This window comes from Apodemus sylvaticus, chromosome 7, assembly GCF_947179515.1.
Source record: "Apodemus sylvaticus chromosome 7, mApoSyl1.1, whole genome shotgun sequence".
Lineage (NCBI taxonomy): Eukaryota > Metazoa > Chordata > Mammalia > Rodentia > Muridae > Apodemus > Apodemus sylvaticus.
In genome coordinates, this window is record NC_067478.1 from 63882393 (window position 1) to 63899627 (window position 17235).

A 17235-nucleotide genomic window follows, 5' to 3' on the forward strand; every position below is an offset into this window, starting at 1 on the left:
ATAGGTGATCTGGGAAGAGCAATCCTAACGTGACATTAAGAGCCCCATAGAAACCCGAGACCCCACCCAGTTCTGCCTGCTGTCCAGCCCAGTCATTCTCACCGAGTGGGTCTGAAACCTGAAGACAACACTATCTTCCCTCAGCTTTGTGGATCTTTAAGAGTAAAGTTCCAGGCAAATGACCCGTAGCTGGGTAAGCACACTGGAAGGTACGGTTGCCAGCAACATTTTGTCCTATCTCACATATGGAAGACAGCTGTTCAGAGAGACCATATATGTGTTGCCCAAAGAGATGTTGAGTCTTGTCTTTTTACTACTGAATGTAGCCGTGTTGGGGTCCAACTTGATAGGTGAGTCCATCAAAACTATAGAGCACCCATGTCATCCTGACAGCAGTGTCTGTCTGACAGAATTGGGAGGTAGGAGTGTACTAGCTTCTCACCTCTTCTAGCCCAGCGGGGCCTTGAATCCGCTTTGTAGCAGAGGGTGACCTTGGACTCTTTATCCTCCTGCCTCCACCTTCCAAATGTGAGGATTACAAGTATTTGCCACCATGCTTTGGTACAGGTAAGTAAAGAAGGCTTGGGGCCAATGAATGGTTCAGCAGGGAAAGGAACCTGCAGCCAAGCCTGATTCAGCAGCTGAACTCCATCCCTGGAGCCCACATGGTTGAAAAAGAAAATGACACCCATAGCAAATTATTCTCTGACAGACAGCCACACTCACTCCATGGCACATGTAAACACACACACACACACACACACACAGAGAGAGAGAGAGAATAAATGTCCTGCAATTCTCTAATTTAAAAAACATTCAGGAGCCCAGGATAATGGCACACATCTTTAATCTCCACACTTGGGAAGAAGAAACAGGCGGATCTCTGTGAGTTCAAGGCCAGCCTGATCTACAGATAGAACTTTAGGGCAGCCAAGTTTACATAGTAAGACCCTGTCTAAAACAAAGACAACAACCAAAACAAAACAAAAAGCCAGGCAGTGGTGGCTCACACCTTTAGTCCTAGCACTCAGGAGGCAGAGGCAGAGGCAGAGGCAGAGGCAGAGGCAGAGGCAGAGGGTCACTGTGAATTCGAGGCCAGCCTGGTCTACAGAGTGAGATCCAGGACAACTAGTGCTACACAGAGAAACCCTGTCTCAAAAAACCAAAAATAAGTAAGTAAATAAATAAATACCAAAACAGAAAACCTTCAGGCTTCTAGAAATCGGATGTCTGTCCACAGGCAGATGTGCATTAACATGAGCCTGAGAAGACAGCCTGGAATCCTGTGGGCAATGAAGAGATTCCAGAGCAGAGACCCCAGTCTGCCATTGCCACAAAAGGTTTCATTGAGGAAGGGCCAGAGTGAGGCCTCCACAGACAACAGGGAAGGTAGTACTGAAGAAGGGGCCTCCCTGTAGCTGAAAGTCCTGGAATGCCCTCCTGCAGGCCTTGAATCATCAACCACCTCTTATTGGCATGTTCTGGACTCTAGAGAGGTCAAATTGGTGCCCTGAATTGCTGTCATTTTAAATTCATCTTGACAAGTGTTTAATTCTTCTTTATCACAACCTATGGTCTGAGGGTGATATGCAAATAATGGCTATTCTGCTGCTTGCAAAATGTGCAGTATCTCTCTGTATGATCTGTCAATTAACTCTGAGCCTGGCCCACCAGCCACTTTGGGGGTGGTCCTGGGCATGACAGTCTCTGATGGCCTACGATTCCTTCCAATGAAAAGGTACTTTTTAGGCTCCTTAAAGATCTCAGCAGAGGGCAGAGGGCAGCTGTGATCCTGAGATGTGTGGAGTATATGGGTCTGAGCGTGGAAAGTTCTGAGACTGTGTACACACTTGAGGATATTCAGGAAGAACTTGCAGGGTGAGCCTAGGGGTGCATTAAAAATAGATACATCCCAGAACAGCTATGATGTGGCTCAACACATCCATGGACCACAATGCACATCACAATTTCAAAGGGTTGGCAGGGATCTGATAACACTCCTACAACTTACAAGGCATGCATGTGGTATATCCGTGTACCTGCAGGCAAACACTCCTTCCACATGCTAGGTAACTTTTCAACTGCACAATGACATTTGCAGTCCCTTTTTCTTAGCTTGAAAGTTTTTTTTTTTAATACGCATGTATCTGTGTGTGGGTGTGTCTATGAGAGTGTATGCTTTTGTGCATGTTTGTTTCCTACATGCTTACTGAGTGGGAAAGAGGTTGCAGGAGTTTTTGTTGTTATTTGGTTGATTTTTTTTTCTTCAAGACAAGCGTTCTCTGTGTAGCCCTGGCTGTCCTGGAACTCTCTGTAGACCATGCTGGCCTTGCAAACTCAGAGATGCCCCTGCCTCTGCCTCTGCCTCCTGAGTGCTGGGATAAAAGACAAGCACTTAGTATCCATACTTGGATGAGGCTTTAGTTTTTTTCCCCTTGGACCCACCCATCTTCTTTCTACTCTCAAAATTTACTGTTTCCTATCCTGGTAGGAATTAAACCTCCTGGGCCAGGAAGACTGAGAAAACTCTAGTCAGTTGGTTCCAGCAAGAACATATCTTGAGGCTGAGGGATGGCTCAGTGGCTGTCCGTGCTTTATTGATCTTGCAGAGGATCCTGGTTTGGTTCCCAGTACCCGTACTGGATGGCTCACACCTACTGGAAAACCCAGTGCGAGGGGATCGGAAGTGCTCTGGCCTCTGTGCAAACCAACATGCAAAAATCTCTAAAATTAAGAGAGCAACATGTCTGGAAAATAGTTTATTAATTCATTACGGGGACAGATACATGATCAATGCCTTAGTGTAACAATAAAGAATATAATATTTGTAAGGAGGAAGCATGATGCTGGCAAGCGCAATTAAATAAACCAGCACAAACTAAGCACAGGTAAATGAGTGAGCATGTAAGTATCAAGTACACTTGTCATGCTTCGAGAAAAGAAAGATTCTTAAACGAGACTCAAAAGAACTTAAGGCATCCATGGCAGGCGACAAAGGGATTAATACCCTGTAAAAGGCCAATAGACTCTTTCCTAATAAAACCTGCTGCTACAAAGTCACAAATCTAACACTCCCCAGTTACTCAGAACTCAAGTCATACATAATGCTAGTGAGTTCTGGCTACTTTCTTATCAACTGTGAGTTATAGGCAGATACCAGATTTATTACTTATTTGCTTTCGAGAAACAATTTTCCACCCAGCCTAATGGGTTATAAATTGTCTCATTTGCAGCTATTTAATTTAAACCAGAACCTCAGTGCTTGTTAAACAAGAACATGAGGAATGACTATGTGGTGTGATGCTAAGAGCCTACTGTTAAAACGGTTATTTCATTCAAGGCAAGGGGGTGAAAATCTAACCAGGAAAACAAAATGAGGCTTTTGACCTTCAGAGCAATGAAGAAACATACGGTGGTGTTGGTGTTGGCCATGGCCACTCTGAATGCTATAGAAGTAGTTCAAGTGACAATCCTGTCTTTAATGAGATATGAAACCAGCATCAATAATCTTTAGTGTTATCATAGGCTGGCTGAAGAAGGGAGAAGGAAATGTGGGTGGGGTCAAACATGAGTGACACATGAGGCTAATGAACACAGATGCTTTCAGAAGCTGCACCTCCACTGAAAGACATTTAAAAAAAAAGGAAGATAGACTGGTTATTTCTAATTTGGCCCAGAAGCCGGAGTTAACACTTGATGTGCCAGCCAGTTAAAATAGAAAGACGTGCAGCAAGAGATCACAGATGATCCTGGAGCATGGCTGAGGTGAGGAATCAAAGAGATGGTATGGCTTTGTGACTCAGGAAATACCAGTCAGGCTTGGCCCTGTGTGGTAAGATGATTTCTGGACTCAGTGTAAAGAAAGATAAAATAAAATGAGTCAGCTGCCCTTTTCCTGTGCAAAGACTTCACTTATAGCATCGTGGAGGAAACTCTTTGCCATTCTGAATCCAGGTTCAAGGCTCCAGGGTCAGGGAGCTGAGCCACTGTAGCTCTGGTACTCCTCACCCCTTCAGCTTTAGCCAGGACTGCACATCAAAAGCACACACCCATTTCTCTGTGCAGATGGGCGGCAGCCATTTTTTTTTTTTCAGCCTCTTGGTTTCACTCCCTACCCCTCATAACGGCTTCCCTGGGGCAGCCTGGATTCATCTCTTCCACAGAAAATCTGCTCTTCTCAATACCAAAGGGAGGGCAGTCAGGGAAGCTACAAGGTCTTTTCCAGATCTACTTGGAGTGGGTCATCTGCCCAGGACGGCGGCTGGCAGGGGAGCTTTGGGGACCCAGGGGTCACACTATGGTCTGAAGCGGACATGAGGTAGTCATGTTGTTAGGAAAGGGTGCATAGGTTGAACTCAGGGACAAGAAACACAGGACATAAAGACAAGCATGGGAGCAGTGAGGAGATACGGGGCATCATGGGAAAGAGAAGGGCCCCAGGATAAGCAAGTAAGGAGGCACAAGACAGATCACCAGAACAATGAAGGGGCAGGGAGTGACAGGGGGCTAAAGAAGATTTCCCAAACCAGGCACTTCCCAGATTACGAAATTAGGTTCAGAGCTGCTCAAAGGAGAGGGAGCTGGCTTCACACAGCCATCTGGAGCTTAGGAGGCCAGGGGTGTGCCCACCATGCTGGTGCAGGCTGCGGTGGTGTGGTGGTGGTAGGCCTGTGGAGCTGAATGGCACTCTGTTCAGCACAGCTGACAGGAGAGGGGCTGGCGCTGTCTTTGTAGACACAGCACTGGAGACACTCTCAGAGTGTAATAAAAGGCTAGGTGACAAGGCTAAAGCTCAAAGAGCTGGCACCCGATCACTGCTACACCATCCTGCCACAGAGGGTCAATCGGGCCACAGTGACTGCTACATAGGGAGAGGTTTCCCAGCTCAACCAGCACACACACACACACACACACATGTGACTTCACACGTGCCCATCACACGGAGCTATGTCTCAAGTCCCTCCGGTATCACATATGTGATGCAGAATATGGGGCAGAATAAAGTTCTCCCCCACCCCAGCCAAAGAATCCAGAGTCTCCAAGGGCTTGTTGGTATCTCTAGTACACACATGTGTGGCCATGCATGTCATGTCCCTGAGCCATATCTGCCTTCTGCTCCACGGGGGACCTGGGAAGGCTTGGGCTGACAGCTAGAGGGCACAGGGCTTTGGGCTGGCAGCTTTTCCCAGGTGCCTCCTCTACAGCAGTGCTGGGCTGGAGGTCTGAGCAGGAGCAGGCGGCACTGGCTGCTTCTGGCAAGCAGGTGAGCCTCTCTGGCCCAGTGCTTGCTGGTTGGCACCCTTCCAGCTCCCTGCCCAGCCAGTCTGCTCCTTGAGACAGATCCACGGCTCCAGAGGCGGAGGGCAGAGCCTCTGCAGGCAGGGGTTCCTCGGGTTCCAGGTCTTGGAGGTGGAGGTCAGGACATCCTTTGGATGCACTGAAGTCGGAATGGACAATGACCTCGGCCTCCACCTGATTCCTGCAGGCTGGGGACGGCTTCTTCCTCCCGTTGCTCTGGCAGAGTGGAGAACAGAAGGCTAGGTGAGCATCACTGAGAATGGTCTTCAGAAAAGGATCAACATATGTGGGGTGGGAGTGGCTGACTTCCCATCAGACAATACAAACACTGTTCCACCCGGAACGGTAATGATGGTCAGGCTCTGGCAGAGGCAGGAAATAGAGGGTCACAAGTTTGCCCTCACTCAGGCCTCCAGAAAGTACTAGATACAGGACCTCCATCAAGAGCAGGAGGGGCTGACCGCATCTGCGGGGTTAAGGCCGCCTTCAGATACTCTGTAAGTCTATTATGTGCCACTTAGATCCAAGTAAAGAAAAGGACGGCCCCAAACTGGCTTCCTGCTCCCCACTCCCCGTTGGAAGCTACAAGGTCTTCCAAATACATTTTTTATTGTTGTTTTTGTTTTGGTTTTTTGAGACAGGGTTTCCAAATACATTTCTGTGCCTGGAAATGCATAGGGCCTTCCCTCCTGCTTCCGCCTTCCTCTCACAACACTGACTGACCTTTATGGCATCAGACACCAGAGCCTGTAGCAGCAGTGTTTGCCCAGTTCCTGCTGGAGGCAGCAGAGCACGGGTCAGAGCCGGCCTTGGACCACCCTGGGGCAGCTCACAGCCTGCCCAGGAGCCTGCCCAGTTGGGCCCTGCTGCCTGAGCCCAGGAGATCTGCAGAGAAGGAAGGAGACAGTATGGGCATGCAGGGTTCAGACCTGTGGACCTGTAATCTGCAGACAGATTCCACGCTAAAGCCCCTCTCTCGGGCAGGGGTGAGAACTGAGGTAGGAGCATAGGAAGGGCAGAGTCAGGAGCCTAACAACACTTGATGTGCAGAATCTGAAGCTCCCAAGTTCGGCGGACTCCTTCTTATCGCAGAGGTAACTGGGGAAATGGGAGGACTGAGCGCCCACTTGGTCAGGGTGTGCCAGGGGACCCGGCCTATGAGGTCGCACTTTATCCTGGGACCGGCACTACTTGGCTACAGCAAAAGCGACCCATCTCTTTTCTCCATATTAGGTAAGTGAAGAGAGTGTTCTAGCAAACACAGCTCTGGGGCCCTTCCAGGTGGGATGCACAGGCTTTCTCTAGATGGCGGGTGTGCATCTCACCGGCAGACGTTGGGCTCTGGTGCCCCCTGGTGTTCGATTTGGGAATGGGTCCATGTGAGCCTCTGACCTGAAGAGACTCCAATCTCACCTTTCTCTTAGAGTGGCCTCGGCAATCTGAACTGCTGCCACCCATAAGGCTGTGCACTTCCGCCTTGTCTTCCACATCTGAGGGTGGTGGGGACCAGTCCTGGGGACGGGCATGCACGAGGGACTCCAACTCATGGGCAGCAGGAACACTGGGGGGCCCGAGGCGAGCTCTTGAGTAGAGTGCTGGGTTTCCAGGGGTGCCTGTGGAGGACAGTCCCGGGAGGGCTTCCCTGCAAGCAACAGGAACAAAGCTATGGATCAGACAAGAGTGGATTTGGTTTCCTGGTGCGATCAACCAAAAAGGCAGGAATACAGTCCATCCAGCCCGACCCCACAAACGGCACCCTTCCTCGGATGCGGTGATTTTCCATCGAAACTTCCAGCAGGAAGCTCTGCGGGAAGGTCACAGGTAGCTCAGCATGCGCTTACTGAAGTGTGGGGACTGGGGCGCCCCTTAGTCTATTGTATATTCTCATGAGAACAACGCCCCAATCCTTCATCTCAGAATCCTAATAAATAAATTATCAACTCGTTTTGTGCTACTGAGGATGGAGGCCAGGGCCTCACATGGGGGCAAATGTAGCACTGAACCCCACTCCACCTCCATAGCCCTAACTATCCTGGGCTTCAGGGGCAGCAGGGAAGCACAGGCTCCGTTGTCCACTCTGCAGTCCTTCCTGGTAACTCTCTTAGTCTCACTGGCTCCCTGGTTCACCTGTGGGAACTTCGTCGTAGGCCAGCACACATGCAGGCCAGGAGGCAGAGAAGGCCCAGGCAGACGCCCACGATGATGCCTGTGACAGAGTGCACATCCAGGGAGTCTGGTGGGAGAGAAAGGTGTAACCCAAGGTCAGTAGGTCAGTAGGTCACAGTGCTCATAAACCGGGGAGGGGGGCCATCTATGGAACTTGGCTAGCCTCAGTCTCCCCTTTGGGGTGCTCAATCATGCTCTGTGTGTGTGTGTGTGTGTGTATAACTGAGACGGACTCTAGGTGTGGTGTGTACACATGTGTGTGATGTCTGTACATGGGGAGCTACATAGTGCATGTATGTGTGGTGTGGAGGTCAGAGGTCCACATCACATGACTTCTCCAATCACTCTCCGCCCCAGAGACCTCCTGTCTCTGCTTCCTCATCAAGGATCACAGCATAAGCGGCCACATCCAACTTTTACATGGGTACTGGGCATTTGAACTCAGGTCCTCATGGTCCTCAGGCCTGTGTGTGGTTAATGCCCCATTGGACCATCTTCATATCTTCAATAATTTTCAATAAGGGGCCCTGGGTTCTCATTTTGTATCTTAATTGAACCCTGTGAGTGTCTACACAGCCGGCTGCCCACATCTTCATAGATCCCAGGAGCTCACCAATCCTCCGAGCAAAGCAAGAGTCCCATGAACCCAACTCTCTTGTCCTCTGACCTTCGCATGTGCACTGTGTCACACACACACACAGAATAAAATAATAAAAGACCCCTCAAAGCTATGACAGTCCCTCTACCAAGATGTCACTGCTCCCCCATCTCTCACCCCCCAAAGGCTCCAAAGTAAAGGAAATGAAATTTCCAGAAGGCAGGGCCTTGGGAGCCAATCTAGGGGTCTCGGGGCCTCAGGTTGACCCTAGGGCCTCCTCCCTCCTGCCTGGTACCTGAGAATGTCTCCTGCAGAGTAATCACATCCTGCAATCGTGAAAAGGGCCCAGGCCCCACCTCTGTGCGGGCTCCCATCTTGAAGAAATAGCGAGTGTCACTCTCTAGGCCGTGCACCTCTGCACTGAAGATGTTTCCTGTGGTGGGAAGCGGGCGGCAGGGTGGTAGGCAGAATGTAGGCAGGAGGCTGAAGCACCACAGGCCAGCCAACTTTGCACCCAGACAGTAGCTTCAGCCTCCAATCCCAGAAGCCCTCAGAACAAAAGGGCAAGGAGGCAGGGGTGGGCGCCCTTACCCTCTGTGGTGAGCAGTGTCCACTGGTGCTCCGGCTGGGTGTGGTTGTTGCTGTAGAGAATTAGATACTCCACGATTTCGCCATTGGGCTCCGTGGGGGGACACCAGTGTAGCCGAACGGTGGACGGTGTCAGGGGGCTCAGGCGCAGGTCAGAAGGAGGCGTTGAAGGCCCTGCAGCACAGGGGAGGGGGTGAGGAGTCAGAGACACAGTCCCAAGCAAGGGATAGGGGATGAGGGCGTAGCCTCCTCTTCGTCCTCCTTCCTTGGACCCAGCAAATGGTGGCCCAGGTGGGGAGTGAGCCGTGGATACTCACGGTCAGGCAGGGTGGAGCGTTCTACAACGGAGCCAAAAGGCCCATCCATATCCACACCATGGGACTGTACCGCAAACTCATACTTGGTAAATGGTTTCAGCCCGCCAATGAGGATGTCTTCTCCAGAGCTTCGGGGAGAAAGGATAGGACTAGTGCCCTCAGACAGGCCTCAAGCCAGGCATAAGCCCCTGCCTCCACCTAGTCTCCTCCCCCCCTACCCCCAGGAGCTCCGCCCCTGCCTCCAGCCAGCCCCGCCCCTCCCCCCAGAGCTGCTCCCCGAGCCACTAACATCCCCTCCCACACACAGCCAGGCAAACCACAGAGAGATCGGATATATGCTATCCCATGTCTAATCTCCAAAACAGACCCTTCTCTCCTCTGGGACACCTTCCTGAATTAATCTAAGTTATTCTGCACCCGGGGGAGCAATCGCTTCTATCCTTGACTTAGTTTATCTCTCTGTTGGCTTTCACAAGGCATCTTCTCATCCAGTCCAGCAGCTCCTGGAGCTATCTTCTGCATGATGGAAGGGCAGGGTTCCAGCCAATGGATGGAAGCCTTTAGCCTTGCATCCCACTCTCACCAAAGGGTGACCACACACTCTGCCATGGGGGGTGGAACCAGACATCTCTCCCTTATTGTTACCCCCGGGGTCAGCAGTCATGGAAGAGACATCTGTGCAGATCCTGGGTGTGGCCTCGCCCACATCTACCACCCCAGCTGCGCTCCCCTTGCTGATACCTGGTATAGTAGGTGACCAGGGAGGCGTTCCTGAGCCCCCAGGGACCGAAGCGCACGGTGTAGTTGACGATCTTGACGGTGGTGAAGTCTGGCTTCTTCCACCGGAGCCAGATGGAGGTGGAGCTGTTTGACTCTGCGTGGACGTGAGCAGGAGGTAGCGGGGGTCCCTTCTGGATAGGCAGGTCTGGGGGGGACCCAAGCAGAGAGAGCAGGTGGGCCTTCATGGTCTCCGTAGGCTTCATTTGACCTTTAGCCCCTCTTATTTTTGAGGCAGGATCTCATTACATAGTAGCCCAGGCTGGCCTGTAACTCTCCATCCTCTTGTCTCTGGTCCTCTAGTGCAGCCGTTACAGCTGTGCAGTACCACAGCTGGCACCGGGCCTCTCTTGTGATCCTCTGAATTGGGCGGCATTATTCCCGCTGCGACTGAGGCTCCCAAGAATTGAAGTAATGTTTTGCTAAGGTCACACATAGAGCAACTGTGACACATCCCAACACTGATGAGAATGTGACAGAGGAAGCGTGCCGTGGCTCTGGAGCCAAACCCATCACTGCCACTTACTAGCTATGTGGCTTTAGAGAAGTGTAACCTCTCTGTGCCACCATTTTCTATTCTTATAAGGATCTGACGACAGCACCTACATCTTGATGTTCTTCTTCTTCTTTTTCTTTGTTCTTTTCTTTTTTCTTTTTTCATTTTTTCTTTTTCTTTCTTTCTTTCTTTCTTTCTTTCTTTCTTTCTTTCTTTCTTTCTTTCTTTCTTTCTTTCTTTCTTTCTTTGTGTGTGTGTGTGTGTGTGTGTGTGTGGTGTTTTTGATATTTTTTGAGACAGGGTTTCTCTGTATAGCCCTGGCTGTCCTGGAACTCACTCTGGAAACCAGGCTGGCCTCGAACTCAGAAATCTGCCTGCCTCTGCCTCCCAGAGTGCTGGGATTACAGACGTGCGCCACCACCGCCCGGCTTTCTTCTTCTTTTCTTTACATTTATTTCTTTAAAATATTTAAAACTCTGGGGGTTGGAGAGATGGCTCAGAGGTTAAGAGCACTGACTGCTTTTCCAGAGGTCCTGAGTTCAGTTCCCAGCAACCACATGGTAGCTCACAACCATGTGCAATGGGATCTAATGACTTCTTCAGGTGTGTCCGAATACAGCAACAGGGACAGTGTACTCACATATATAAATAAATAAATCTTTAAAAAATATTTAAAATTCTTAACCACCGAGTCTTTCCAGTCACACATGTATTTGTTGTGTGGAGGGGAGGGAGGGAGGGAGTGTGCTGCTGTGTGCATGGGGGTGGGGGGCAGAGGACAATTTGGCGGAGCCCGGAAACTGGCTCAGGTCACCTGCCTTGTAGCAAGTACCTCCACCTGCTGAGCCCTCTCACCGGCCCTCATGAGGGGCCTTATGAGGGTGAGTTAGTCAATGCTTACAAAGCAGATAGAAAACTGTCTGGGATAGCGTATACTATTTGGTGATGACAAATGTTTATTAGATAAGTATCAAATAAGCTCCAAGAGAGCAGATACCTTATTCATGTTATTCATGACTGATTTTACAGGACAGAGCTGGCATGTGGTAGATACTTAGTAAAATATTTGCTGAATGAAAAAGTGAACCAGTTGGAATTAGAACCCAGGTTTCTTGGCTTCTGACTGTCAGGCTGGATTGTCAAGGTGACAAACCACTGTGTTGTCCTGCCCCTGCTTAAGAATTGTGGGATAGGGCTGGAGAGATGGTTCAGTCAGTGGTTAAAAGCACTGACTGCTCTTCCAGAGGTCCTGAGTTCAATTCCCAGAAGCCACGTGGTGGCTTACAACCATCTGTAATGGGATTCAATGCCCTCTTCTGGTGTATCTGAAGGCAGCTACAGTGTACTCACATATAAATAAATAAATAAATAAATAAATAAATAAATAAATAAATAACTCTTAAAAAACAAAAAAGAATTATGGGATAATCTGATGGCTCCTGTGGTATCTGTGAATGTGATCTAAAACACTGTCTAAAGGTTAAACTTAGAGCCAGGAATCAATCACCCATCGGACATGGAGTTTCTCTTTCTAGTCTCTCGCCATCTGCTCTGCTCAGCTTGAGAATGAGGGGAATGTCTCTTGCCCAGGAGAGTGGCCTGGGTGGCTGTGTCATGCACACTGCCTGCTGGCTGATAAAAAGAAAGAAAGAAAGAAAAAGAAAAAGAAAAGAAAAGGCGGCTCTGAGACCCCTCCTGCGCCTCCTCACCTGGGGTGGGCGCCTTCTCCGTCTTGCCCTTCCACACAGCAGCGTAGCCGTCCTCGTGTTTGTTGAAAGCTACAAGCTTCACCTCGTACAGCCTGCCAGGGACTGGGGAAGGCCATGAGGGTCACTCTCCCTGCGCTTGGCTTGCCCGTGACCCTCCCAAGCCCGGGCCTGCTCACCTAACTGGGTCAGTTCATACTGCTTCACTTTCTTCTTCAGCCGCACCGGCCCGACGTCCCAAGCCTGATCTCCACGGCCCCCTGAGGGGCGGTCACCATCAGCCTCCTCCTCTGTTCCCACCTCTCGCCAGTAGAGTTTGTATCCAGAGATCTGGGTGGGGTGAGGGGGCGGCTGCCATGACACCACTAGGGACTCCATCTTTGCCCTCACCTTCAATTCTGCAGGGGCAAAGGGGACTGGGGGAGGGGCACAAGGGAAGAGAATGAGGAGTGAACTGGTCAGGGAGGTGAGCTGGTGCAGGGCAGGGGCTGAGCACAGCGTAGAGCAGTGCCTAGGCTTTCCCTACTGCTCCACTCTGCCACCTCCCGGCGAGCTTGAGTTCTGCATGTTAGCTGCTCAGGCGCGTCTGCCGGGGATGCACAAGAGACAGCAGGGGGCGCCTCTGCTCAGACCCGCGGTCAGGCAGCAGAGGGGCTTCTGCAGGTCTCTTGAAGGCGGGAGTGCAGGCGAGGGGCTGCTGAGATAGATCATGAGGGAGGTTTGGACAATTTCCATGAGGAGCAATACTCGGAGCTCAGGAGTAGAGGGCTGGCTGTATGTCAGACCCTGTTTCAAACATTTTGTATATGTATTTTTAGATTTTTAAGCATTTAATTTATGTGTGTACATATGGCGGTCAGAGGTTAGAATCCACAGGTTGTGGACTCATTTCTTCCACCAAATAAATTCTGGGGAGACGATGGGAGTCAGGTCCCCCAGAAAAAGGAGCAAGCCCCTTTACTAGCTGGGTCATCTTGGCAGTTTTTGTATATTTTTACTTCATTCTTATAATTCTATAATCCAGTTTTGTTTTATTTTTTTACGCTGTAGTTTGTCTAATATCTGAATATGGTAACCAACTTTGTAGTTACTTTTTTTCTTTTCTTTTTTTGGTTTTTCAAGACGGGGCATCTCTGTGTAACCTTGGTTCTCCTGGAACTTGCTCAGTAGACCAGGTTGTCTTACAATTCAGAAATCTGCCTGCCTCTGCCTCTGCCTCTGGAGTGCTGGGATTAAAGGCATGAGCCTCCACTAGCACCTCCTTGAGACTTTGTAGCCATTTAACCACTAGACTATAGGGGCCTCTCTGCAAAGCCAGCTACTTTTTAAGGTTCTTTCTTTTCTTTGCAACAGTTTCATGCCTCCTAAGTTGCTCCCAAACTCACTATAGGTGAGGCCCACCTTGAACTTCCTGGATCAGAGCACGCTGGGGATATGCAGTCCTGGGGATTGAACCGAGGGCTTTGTACATGCTAGGCCAGCACTCTGCCAAACGAGCCATGGCCTCAGCCCAAGGAGCTCCTATTCTGTGCCAACCTGGCTGTGTATAATTACAATGACTAGTCCTGCTGCCACCCCTTGGAGGTACTGAAGGTTTAGCGATGTGAGTGGCTTGCCAAAGTCACAGAGTGAACAGGGAGATATTTGAGACCAGCCCTGCAGTCCTACACCCAGGCCTCCCTGATGCCTCAAGTGTGTGTGTGTGTGTGTGTGTGTGTGTGTGTGTGTATGTGATAACAGGTCTGTGCAGGGGGGTGGCCCTGGTTCCAAGGCCACAGAGCACCCGTACCCACTGTCCAGGCTGCCCGTGTAGCTCCATACCATGGCTCTGGTTGTGCACACCAGGTGTCCTGTGCTGCATCCACTGAGAAGGGACTCCATAGCCGGCCCCAGTGCCCGCTGAAATCCGGACTCGGTACACCTTGTTTGGCTGAAGTGCATTCAGTGTAAGTTGTGTCTCATTTCCCGGCACCTCGGTGGAGAAAACCTCATCTTCTGGGACAAAAACGACAGGCTGCTGGGTGTCCTTCCCTGGGGACCATTGATCTCTAAATTTACCACACTGACTTCCATTCCGGGTCTCCAGGTCCTCTGTCCTCCTCAGCACAGAGGCAGACTTCATGCCCCCAGCCCGCCCCGGGGGGCTTCTACCTGCAGCTGCTGAAGCCCACTGGCCTTGCTTCACCATGCAAAGACCAAGGCATGAACTTCTCCTCGCCTGTGAGCCACCACAGCCAGTACACACACACCCCTCGCACAGGCTCGACGACTGGCTAAGGGCATTAAGCAGTACCTGGTGTCAGGAGTCCTGGCTGCTGCCTCTGTTCAGCCTCCGGCCTCAGCCTCTCTCCTTAGGTTTACCCTGACCCTCCCCCCTTTTCTTTTCCTCACTTTCCATTCCTTTCCAAACCACATCGCCTCCCCCAGACCAGCGGCATCATCTCCCCAGTAGGAGCAGCCTCCCACTTCTTCTCTGGTGTTTAAGCTAGGTTTCTGGGGCTGGAGAGGTGGTTCAGTTGCTAGGAGGACTGGCTGCTCTTCCAGAGGTCCTGAGTTCAATTCCCAGCAACCATACTGTGACTCCCAACCATCTGTAATGGGATCTGATGCCCTCTTCTGGCATGCAGGTGTGCATGCAGATAGAGCACTCATATACATAAAATAAATAAATCTTTAAAAAACAAACAAACACAAAAAACTTAGAAGGGTTCAGAGGATCGCCTAGGCGAATAGCTTGCTTCACAGAAAGGAAACTGAGTCCAAGGCTCTACTGCTTACACTCCTTATCTGTGCTCAGACTACCGACCCTCCTGTCTTCCCTTTTCCTCGACTGCCCCCAAACACTGTGTCTGTGTGTGTCCATGAGTGTGAGTGTTCACATATGTGCAGGGACATGCGTGTGCACTGACATTAGAGATCAGATGACAACCTCTGCTGTCATTTCTCTGGTATTGTCCCACCCACCTCTTCTGCACAGGGACTTTCGCTGGCCTGGAACTCACTGGTTTAGCCCCGGGACCTCAAGGTGCCTCCTGTATGCACCTCCCCTGCACTGGGATTACAAGCAGGCACTACCACTGTGCCAGGCTTTTTGTCTTTTGCTTTTTTTAAACATGAAGTCTGAGATTGAGCTCAGGCCTTTGGGCTTGCATGAGTACTTTACACATCGAGCTATCTATCTAGTCTCCTGACACTCTTTTCCAGAGCTTTCCCCTGCCCCAATTAGGCTCCACTCCCACTGACAACCCCCCATCTAGGGGAGAACCCCCAACCCCATTGACATTGCTGCACTGCCCCGGCCCCACTCACCTTCCTTCCCCAAACCGTACTCTATCTTGTACTTCAGCACCTGTCCGTTGCTCAGGCTGGAGGGCAGGGGCAGCCATGCCACCCTGATGTCCGAGGGGTTGGGGCTGGACAGGGTGAGCTGGGGTGCTGCGCTGGGCACTGAGACAGAAGAACATTGGTGTGAGCTCCGCTCCACTGACAGGAAAGACAAGGTCAGGAGTGATCAGAGACTTGCCCCGTTCACATAGCAAGTCAGAAGTAGGCCCAGGCCCAGGATCTGAGGGAGGAAGGGAGCCTCTCAGGGGAGCCCTGAGCTGGAAAATGAGGAGACATCCTTTCTATCCCAAGGCTAGTGGACAGTGTGGGCCAGAAACATTTATATGCTGTACATGAACCTTAGGAAGAAGCACTGCACGCTACGGGGCTCAGAGCTGGGCTCAAGTCCCAGCTGCCCTGCTGAACTTGGCAAGTCATTTTCATTTTTTAAGCCTCAGTTTCCCCATTTTACACTGGGAAGAAGAACCTCTGCCCACCGATTTACAGAGCACGACAGACATCACAAGGCAGGGAAGAGGGCCTTGGGCCACACTGAATGGGAGTGTCTCTGGGTCCCAGGTCACTGCAGGTTCGGAGGTCCTACCATCGTCCAGTGTATGCACCAGGGCTGGGCTGGAGGTTCGGCTGGCCCCTAGCTGGGAGTAGGCCACCACGTAGAACTCATAATCCGTGTTGGGTTCCAGGTCCCGAACCTGCAGCTCTGTGGTGTCGTTGTTTACTGCAAACTGGTACTCCACATTGTCCACTCCTGAGGTGGACAAAGAGACTGTCACAGCCCATTCCATGTCTGACCAGCTGCAGACTGTCTGGGGATCCTACTGCTCTATGTATAGCTAAATTGTCACAGACAATCTAGGGTGAAGGATAGAAATGCCCCTGCCGTCTAGTCTACCCATTGCATTAATTGCAAAACAGGCCAGGAAGTTCCCCGTGCCTTGAAGGGGCCCCTCCTGCAGTTAGTTAGCTGGGTGTGGGGGGAAGGTGGCTCCTTTAACCCTGGAAAGAGAGGCATTCTCTCCAGGAAGGAGTGTGTGTACACTCTATACTTTTAATACTAGACTGAAGATCATTTCCCAGCAGGATTGGTCCCCATCCCTTCCCCAGAGGTCACCACTAGGCAATTCTTCAACTATCCATCCCGTACTTGCCCTAACTGGGATCCCGTGGCCAAGAATAGACATACCCCTTGCCTTTTGGTAGTGAAGAGAGAAGCCAATGATTTGCTCGCTGTGCAACTCTGGTCGCTCCCAGGCCACTAGCACAGCAGAGCTGCTCAGCGGCGTGGCTGTGACCCGAGTCGGAGCGCTGGGCAGCCCCTCGCGCACCACCACCGCCAGGGGCGCAGCGGCACAGGCGGTTCCCGCGCTGTTCTCCGCTACGCACTGGTAGTAGCCAGCGTCCTGCAGGCCGATCTGAGTGATGACCAAGCTGCCGCCACCGCCCTGCACCTTGACGCGCCCGTTGGGTCGCAACGGGGCCCCGTCGTGCAGCCAGTGCAGCGCGGGCCGTGGCTCCCCGGAAGCGCGGCACACGAAGCGCGCAGTGCTGGCCCGCGTCCTAGACAGCGCCTCGGGCGCCTGCGAGATGGCTGGGGCAGCTGGGGCGGGGGGCAGAAGAGAGACTCTGACAAGTGGGCCTACCCCTCCCCAAGTGTCCCATCACCGTGCTCCCAGCCCTGAGGTCCTCTCCCCTAGTCTCCCGGGCCCAGCTCTGTTCCACTCGCCTCGGGCCCTCCTGGGCTAGTCCTCCTTTCTCCCAGCGCAAACTTTACTCCCTCCTCCCCGTTGCCTCCTCTACCCAGCAGTTAGTTACTCCAGTTTTCAGCAAGCCTGGCCCCCAGTTTTCTGTTGTGTTGAGAAAACTCTTTTATAGCCCAGGTTGGCCTTGAATTTCTGATCTGCCCACCTCAGCACCACTCCAGCTGAGTTGTTTGTTTTGAAACAG

The 17235-nt window shown here is 51.4% G+C and overlaps 1 protein-coding gene across 2 annotated transcripts in view; it reads right to left on the reverse strand.

Moving 5' to 3' along the window:
- Window positions 1-2744: 2744 nt before the first annotated feature.
- The window catches only part of Igdcc4 (immunoglobulin superfamily DCC subclass member 4), a 34169-nt gene continuing 19678 nt past the window's right edge, over window positions 2745-17235 (reverse strand). Inside the window, exons 7-20 of one of the 2 annotated variants that reach the window (XM_052188021.1) lie at window positions 16475-16888; window positions 15875-16039; window positions 15256-15393; window positions 13768-13938; window positions 12126-12362; window positions 11950-12051; window positions 9709-9892; window positions 8968-9095; window positions 8654-8824; window positions 8358-8495; window positions 7426-7531; window positions 6712-6940; window positions 6022-6183; window positions 2745-5514 (exon numbers count right to left, since the gene is read on the reverse strand). In XM_052188021.1, the coding sequence (XP_052043981.1) occupies window positions 5059-5514; window positions 6022-6183; window positions 6712-6940; window positions 7426-7531; window positions 8358-8495; window positions 8654-8824; window positions 8968-9095; window positions 9709-9892; window positions 11950-12051; window positions 12126-12362; window positions 13768-13938; window positions 15256-15393; window positions 15875-16039; window positions 16475-16888 (2801 nt within the window). In that variant the 3' untranslated portion in view covers window positions 2745-5058. Of the gene's footprint in view, window positions 5515-6021; window positions 6184-6711; window positions 6941-7425; window positions 7532-8357; window positions 8496-8653; window positions 8825-8967; window positions 9096-9708; window positions 9893-11949; window positions 12052-12125; window positions 12363-13767; window positions 13942-15255; window positions 15394-15874; window positions 16040-16474; window positions 16889-17235 lie in introns of both variants that reach the window. The other variant, XM_052188020.1, reaches the window with a different exon arrangement.